The 8,123-nt window shown below is 43.0% G+C and overlaps 1 protein-coding gene across 1 annotated transcript; it reads left to right on the plus strand.

Moving 5' to 3' along the window:
* The first annotated feature begins 1,134 nt into the window (after nucleotides 1–1,134).
* On the plus strand, nucleotides 1,135–2,311 carry LOC149932774 (uncharacterized). The gene is made up of 3 exons (XM_090155796.1): nucleotides 1,135–1,598; nucleotides 1,658–1,880; nucleotides 1,950–2,311. The coding sequence occupies exons 1-3, from the start codon at nucleotides 1,316–1,318 to the stop codon at nucleotides 2,221–2,223; spliced, it is 780 nt and encodes a 259-aa protein (XP_090011922.1). The 5' UTR covers nucleotides 1,135–1,315; the 3' UTR covers nucleotides 2,224–2,311.
* Nucleotides 2,312–8,123: the final 5,812 nt, after the last annotated feature.

Below are 8,123 nucleotides of genomic sequence, written 5' to 3' on the forward strand. Positions count from 1 at the left end.
AAATCAATACATTCTTAGATATCATGGAGACGCTGAGACGCTCTCTTAACCGCCACGCCCCTCTGTCTCAAAGATGTGTAGCGTAGAACAGACTTGAAACTAACAGCGTAGACGATATTCAAGATAGTTGTGCGGGTGAACGATCGCTTGTTGCGAAAATCCCCTCACCAGCGCATAACCAGTCTCAAACGCGCAAATGTTAAAGGATAATTGTCACCAGTCTAAAATTGGTTAAATACATTTAAATGGATAGAGGACGTCCGATTTGATTTATTATTAGCAACCAAATTTCGTGGTTTATCCCCCCCCCCCCCCGACTCGATAATCTCAGAACCACTTGGTTGAACCTACGTGCAGCGCCATCTCGTGAACGATATATTATTTTCCTCGATTTTATCGTTTTTCGGTCGGAACTGTCGTCAGCTACGACATTCTCCTTGGCTTTTTAACTGAGTTATATTCGTAGATTGTAGTTTATCGTGTTTTTAAAATGCTTTACACGCCGACCTTTCTCAAATTTTTGCCGCTTCAATCTTTTGGCGCTGCACGTAGGTTCAACAGCGATTTCTGAAATTTTTGGAGCCGTTTGATGTAGGTTGCGGAAAAAGTAGCGTAACGTTTTAAATACCTTTCCAATATCTATAAAATTTCATTAATATATTTTCTATCATTCTGTAATAAAACCTCGTAAATTCTGGTTTTGGTGACAATTCCTCTTTAAGCTAAGTTTCCAAGGGCACTTGAAAACCTAAACAAACTGGCTATCTGTCCTTCACCGAATATTGCCTATAGAGATTTTCAAAATAATTAATAATTAAGGTTACGGTATAAAATTATGATATATCTAACATTTAACAATGGTTATTCCGCAATTACCGCGTTACGTAATTTTTGGATGGCCCCATAAATTGACCTACAATTATACGAGTAAAACATATCATGTGACTTAAAAAATCGTCTCGGTGTATTTATATACGCGACTAATCTAACTGGTATAAAGAAATTGATAGTAGACAGATTATGCTACCCTTCATAAACGTTTTGTGAGAACTTGTAGGAATGTAGATTGTCCCCCATAAATTGACGTCTACACTCAGCTAAAAGTTTTCCCTACACGCCTGTCTATTTACGCTGTATTCCCCACGAAATTTAATTAATCATATGATAAGGCTTTTTAGCCAACCGAAACAGAATATCAACTTCTCATTTTTTATTTCAATTTCCGAACACAACGCCCCTCAGAGCCCTAGGCTAATTTCGTGTTAATTTCTGTTCTTTCGTATTTATTTTGTTCCAGAGGTTTGGTCGAAGAAACATGCCAAATTTGAGTGGAAAAGTAGCGCTAATCACGGGTAGCTCGTCGGGAATCGGCGCCGCGACCGCTATCCATTTCGCGACCTTAGGCTGCTCCGTTGCCATCAACGGGAGGAAAGTCGAGAAACTCGCCAATACCGAAGTTAAATGTCTCAAAGCCGGTTTGCCCAAGGATCAGGTTCTCCTTGTTCCCGGTGATCTAACTCAAGATGAAGATGCTGTTAGAGTTGTTAATAATACGCTGGCGCATTTTGGAAAATTGGACATCTTAGTCAATAACCATGGTAATTTTCTTTTGGGAGTTATCTGATTCGTATATTTAATCAGGGCTGATTTACGGCAGGTGTCGTGAAGATATCAGATATTTTGACTGATCCGATAAGCGACTACGACGAAGTTATGAATACCAATATGAGGTCTGTTTTGAGAATGACCCAGTTATGCGTTCCGCATCTGCAGAAGACTAAAGGGAATATTGTGAATGTATCTAGCGTCGTCTCTGCTACCTGCGCTCCCACCATTGGCGCTTACTCTATAACTAAGGCTGCGTTAGATCACCTAACCAGGTAATTCTATTTAATTTAAATTGAATAGTTATAATTTGGTGTTAAATTTTGGTTGATATTTTTTATCAGGACTGCAGCTTTGCAGTTGGGTTCGTCTGGAGTTCGAGTAAATTCGGTGAACCCTGGATATATTTACAGTGATTTGTACCTAAACATGGGTCTGAAGGATGACGACGAGGCTAACGTATGGAAAACAGGTGGACCGAAACACGCCTTAGGTCGAGTAGGTCTAGCTGAAGAAGTGGCCCAACCAATTGCGTTTCTAGCTTCTTCAGAAGCGTCTTTCATCACAGGGACGACGCTTCTTGTCGACGGTGGTTTTTCGCTTATGAGGCCGAAATAATACTTGTACATGGCATTGATTTTTATCATAAGCCTATCATGAATTCCCCCAAAGAAATATTTGGCTTTTTTTTTTCATCTACAAATAGCATACTTATTTCAGCATAATTATTAGTAGGCTATAGGTTGATAATCATGAATATGAGGCAAACACGTTCATATGTATCAAATATTGACGTTCTACAAAGTAGTGATTGTTTATAATTATAGTAAATAATAAGTTTTCGATAATCCGTCATTATTTTGCCGAAGTAAACTATCCTTTTTAATATGCATATTTGAGGATATCGCCACCATAATGTTTCCACTTCCACTTCGGGCTCGTGATAAATTAGACAATTTGGGAGCTTCTGATAAGCTTATGTAATTATGAATATAATCCATTGAATAAAATATCGTTTCATTATTTGGTATTAACATTACATAATTGGCGTAAGTATTTCACTTGTAGCTTTATCCATGAAAATGTATTACCTCCTTAGTTGGATTACCAAATTTAATAGTTTTTCTGTGTATCTTTTTCATGCAGTTTTCCTATATTAAATTTACTGTCTTGTTTACTATTTTAGATTTATCTTCTGTTGCTTAGACAATAGACACTTAAATAAAACCTGTTCAGCGGTTTGACTAGAAGTAGTAATCCAGACGAGGACATTGCAAAAGCGTTATATTTTTAAAAACGCGAACAAGTAAAGAGACCAAGAAGTGGGGGAGAAAACTAAGCTTTATTGGGGAAAAATATGCATATTTTTCCCCAATAAAGCTTAATTTTCTCCCCCACTTCTTGGTCTCTTTACTTGTTCGCGTTTTTACTCCTCACTCTCTAGACCATTGGTGGTTCTCGTGTTTTTGCTCTAGCTGTTATATTTTTAAAGCGCACGCTGCTTAATATTTCACTATAGTAGGGCTCGTTCAATTTCGCACGCGCCTCCTGGAAGAAAAAAAAAGAATTCACTATCATAAACAAGTGACTTTTTAATTCAGTGACTCGCGCGTAGGGAGGGGGAGGGAGATGCATTTATTGAAGTGCCAATTCAATGTCAGATTACTACTGTGAGGAGAGGTTGCAATAAAAACATTTCACAAGTGTCATGCTTAATAATTTAATTACTTTCAAGAGCCCATAAAACATAAAACAAATACTGATTAGTAAGTAGGATATTTAGAAATATTTAAACTTTAGAAAATATGGATATAATTTTAAAAGTGTGATGCAGATGTTAAAATGCAAGACCAATGCGTTTGAACAAACTGGGTGAAAATTAACCTCTTTTTTCCCTGAATTGTAAACGCTGAGCTTTGAGGTCATATTAACGTAGTAATTTGTTAAAAGAGTTTCAGTCATCGGTAAATAATTTTCCTTCTGCCCACGCGTTTTACGTCACGATAACTAAAAAACCGACTCTTCCATCCGATGAACATGATGGCTCCTTAGAGATAGAAAAGAAATAGAGGCACTATTGTATCTGGCGAAGTTGACCGCGAGTGCCGAGCCCCTTTTCGCCAATGTAGGAAGCCATGAGATGGGCAGATTACGTGGCGCCATCGACGCGCGGTGAAAAAAAATACATTATGCCTTTTTAAAAATCAACTGTCATTTGATGTAAACAAAGGAAGGATAGATGGCGTTGCAAATTCTGCCCATCTCCGCTTTCATACATGCGCGGGGGGGGGGGAGGTTTATCTTCCCGGTCAAAAACAGGGGTGCCTTAACGCGGTAATCTTCCCTCTATTTCTTTTCTATCTCTATGGATGGCTCATCGATGAGCATCGTGACGTCCAAACCGGAAACACAAAACAGCGTACAGTAGGAAATAACTTATCCCTTTTCGTATCTCGTGATAGCAGATCCTGCAAATTATGGCTGCGTTCAGTAGGAGTAATCGGACCTGCAGCGGTATCTGAACCATTGCATATCGTTTGCAGCGTTACGTGAAATGCTACTGAACGCTTTTCTGTACTCACGCAATCGGTTAAACGCCATTACTTTCCTTAACGTTGTGACGTCACGATACAAATGAACCGGCTCCCCCAGCAGGTTGAAATGGTTTTAATCGGTTGAGCAGCGTAACGTCATACCGTACAGTAAAAAACCGGTTTCTAAATCTTGAACCGTTGAATTTGTTGCAAGTTACTGAACGTTCCCCAGATTCTTGGATTTTTCAAGTCCCATTTCCACATCTAACGTAGAAAGAAGTTAAATTTTTACGGTAATGTGCTCCTTTATGCATTGGGGGAATAACAGGGGTACCGAAATAGAGAACGAGTGGAGAGTTGCTATTAGGCTGGAGCCCCGCCCTTCAAGCCGGCGTAATTTTTGCCTTGCACCATCTGTATTCTCTATTGGTTTTTGAATTTGTTTTCAATATACAGGTGTTCAAAAATAGCTTCGAGATCGAAAGTGCCACTCTTAAAAGCTAAGGTTTATTCCTTTTGAGAAAAACAAAACGAGAAAAACCTAAATTGTTTGTGTGTGTAAACTCGCACAGTTTACGAGAAGATCTAAACTAGGAATATGAAGACTAGCCGTACCATCTTCCTAGATCTAAGGCTCTAAGCTGGCCGTGACCATAGGGAAACGTTGCCAACCGTACTATAACTATAGTACATTTCGATAATATTACCTTTTGATTTAACTATATTTCCGATGTGTGTGCGATAATTAAAGAAATTTTAGAAAGTTCCTTTCTGTTAAGAACGCTGTTTCAGTCTGTTATATTACTCCTCGTAGGCTAAGAATGGAAATATTATACTCCTTGGCCGTGGAACTTGGAAGTGGGTGACTGCACGGACTGATACATTACCCACTTCCAAGTTCCACGGCTAAGTATGATCAAGTGCTACAACGCTATAGCGAGTAATCAAAGTTGGCCGTACTATAATTTTCTAGAAAATTTTATAATTTTTGAGCTTCGATATTATGTTAGGTGGTTTCTGGTCGCTTGTTCCGGGATTTCTGAATAGGGCAGGAAGAGTCATTTTACTCCGATTCTGTAGTGGCGAATAGTTTAAGTCGGAGTAAAAATGTTTTTCCAAAATGGCTGCAGAAGACCAAATCCGATTTACTCCTTTACAAAAGAGTACACTTTTAGTCCGAGAACAGGGATTCGCAATTTGACTGTGCTAGTGTTCAATTCGTTGCGTGTTTTTCTCCCTTGTTCCCTTATAGTACAGCTTGTGATTCGCTAGACCTTTGCACCGAGTTGCGGCCGGTGCGAGAAGATAAAATTTCGTACGTTGACTACGTTCTATTAATTTATTTTTGTTCTATCTGTGTTCCTGTCTATTTTTATTTGTTTTTTGACTTCTCTTTTTCCTTTGCCCCGAAGGGGGTGGGTTTATCGCGCCATGGGGAAGAGCAAGTTTCGCAAATCGCCGTCACTATCGTCCCCGCCGAAGAAGAAATCTACTATTTTCCCACATCGCTCCCGGCTTCTTTCAACAGGGCTTTCTGACGAGACTATAGAGGTTGACGAGATTCCTCCTGTCCAACAAGTAATATTGACGATTCAATCCTCCAGTTCTGCCGAAATTACTCGCGTGTCTTCTTCAGTCTCTTCGGTATCTTCAGGGGCTCCTTCAGGAGCAGCCTCTATTCCTCCGGCTTTTCTGTCGACTCTCATTTCATTTTTGGTTGACGTCCTCATGGCGAACGCGTCGTCGGGTGTTCGCTCGTGGCATTCCTCGCACATTGATGCTTGTGCTGGTAAGCACTTGCGCCCCTCTCCATGGGGTACGCTTCTATGGAATGAACTCAATGCGGTTCTGTTTCCGATCGGTTCCTCCCTGGGTAAGTCGGCGACCGGTCTTTATGCTTAACTATGGCATGGTCTTCCCTTTCTTTGTTGCAATGGAACGTGGTAGGTATTGGTTCGCATTACGGGGCGCTGGCTAACCTTATCCTCGAGGAATTGCCTACCGTGGTATGCCTCCAAGAGACTTGCCTTCACAGCGCATCTCGGTCGAATTTGAGCCTAGGTGTGTATCAAGTTTACCGTCAGGATCGCCCGCAGCGAAGCCATGGTGGTGTGGCGCTACTGGTTAATAATCTTTTCTATCAGTATCGCTTGGCATGCCCCTCCCTTCAGTCTTTGGAGGTGATAGCGGTTAGGGTCCATCTGTCTTTTGGCTGGTCTGGTGCACCTTCGTTAATATTTACAATCCCCATGGGGCAGCCCCGGCTGCAGATTATAAGGCACTGACTCCTCTTTTGACTGGCACTTACTGTATTTTTGGGGATTTCAACGCCCATAACTCTTTTTGGGGCGATTCTCAGGACGATTTGGCGGGTAATATTTTGATTGATTGGTATATGGCCCAGGATACTATGGTGCTCCTCAATGATGGGTCTTTTACCCGTCTTTGCCACCATGGCCAAAGCGACTCTGCTATCGATCTCACGTTTTTCAGCAGTGATCTCGCCCCTCGCTTGTCCTGGAAGCGGAACAAGCTGTTCCTCGTTGCGGGGGTACTCCTCCGTCTGGTTGTCCTCACCCTCCTCCCTGGTGGTCGACGGCATGTAAGTACGCTCTTCGCTTGGCTGCTGCCGCTCGTCGTCGTGCCCTCCGTTCTCTTAGGGATGCTGACCTCATTTTAGCTCGCCGATTAACGGCCCAGGCCAAGTGTCTTGTCCGTTAGGCTCGGCGGCGCTCCTGGCGTTCGTTTTGTTCTACCATGACCAGTACCTCCCCTCTTCCAGTCCTTTGGCGTAGGGTTCGTTCGTTTAAGGGTGCCTCCGGTCCTCAGTCCTCTACTCCGCCGCTTGCCCAGGATGGTGTCCGGGTTAGTTCAGCAGCTTCGGCTGCGGCCACTTTAGCTACTCATTATGCTCAGACCGCTTCGGCAGATGATCCTCGCCCGCCGTTGGTGGTCGCGGACTGGGCCACCCCCCAAACGGTCATTTAGCCACTCTGAGTTTTCTGCTGCCCTTCTTCGACTGAAGAATACTGCCCCGGGTATGATTATGACGTTGCTGTTGCGGAATCTCCCTTCGCAAGCGCCAGACGCCCTGCTCTCTCTTTATAACTTATGCTGGAGTACGGCCTACATGCCCTCTCGTTGGAAATCGGGGGTGTTGCTGGCGTTCATTAAACCAGGAAAGGACCCTTGCCTGCCGTCATCCTATCGTCCGATTACCTTGCTCTCCGTGCTTTGCAAACTTTTCGAACACCTCATTAAGGCTCGGCTGGACTGGTATTTAGAGACTACTAATAAGCGTACCCAGTTTCGGTCTGGCTTCAGACGTGGTCGTCGGGGAACGGATAATTTAATGAATCTTTTTCACACAGCTCGCCACTCCGTCTCCCTTAAGGGTGCTTGCCTGGCAGTCTTTTTAGAAATTCGGGACGCGTTTGGTAGTGTTCGGCATTCTCATCTTTTGCTTAAACTTTCGATGTTAGGTCTCTCAGAGCATTACCTTCGTTTCTTTGTTTCATATTTGACTGATCGGTCGTCTCGTGTCCGTGTGGGAGGTTCCCTGTCCCCCGCCTATGACGTCACCCGAGGGGTGCCTCAGGGGGCGGTTCTTAGCCCTCTTCTTTTTAGTTTTCCTCTTGATGACCTCCCAACGGCACTCCCGGATGGTACAAGTATTGCCATTTATGCTGACGATATAGTTTTATTCCTGTCTGGCTTTTCTTTGACGCTGTTGCGTCGGCATATGCAGGAAGCTCTGCAGAACGCTGTCTCATACTTACACGCCTTAGGATTTTCTCTGTCGCCTGACAAATGTGTCTGTATGTGCTTCTCGAAGAAGCGTGATATCTCCGAGGCGGGTCCCCTGAGAGTTTCTGGTACTGTCTTCCCTTTCAGGACCCAGTGCCGCTAATTTGGCGTAACTTTTTATAGTCGTTTCACGTGGCATCCCTATATTGAAGACTTGCGCGTCCACTGTCTACGGCG

This window comes from Leiobunum rupestre, chromosome 8 (genome assembly GCF_980474605.1).
Source record: "Leiobunum rupestre chromosome 8, qqLeiRupe1.1.hap1, whole genome shotgun sequence".
Taxonomy (NCBI): Eukaryota; Metazoa; Arthropoda; class Arachnida; order Opiliones; family Sclerosomatidae; genus Leiobunum; species Leiobunum rupestre.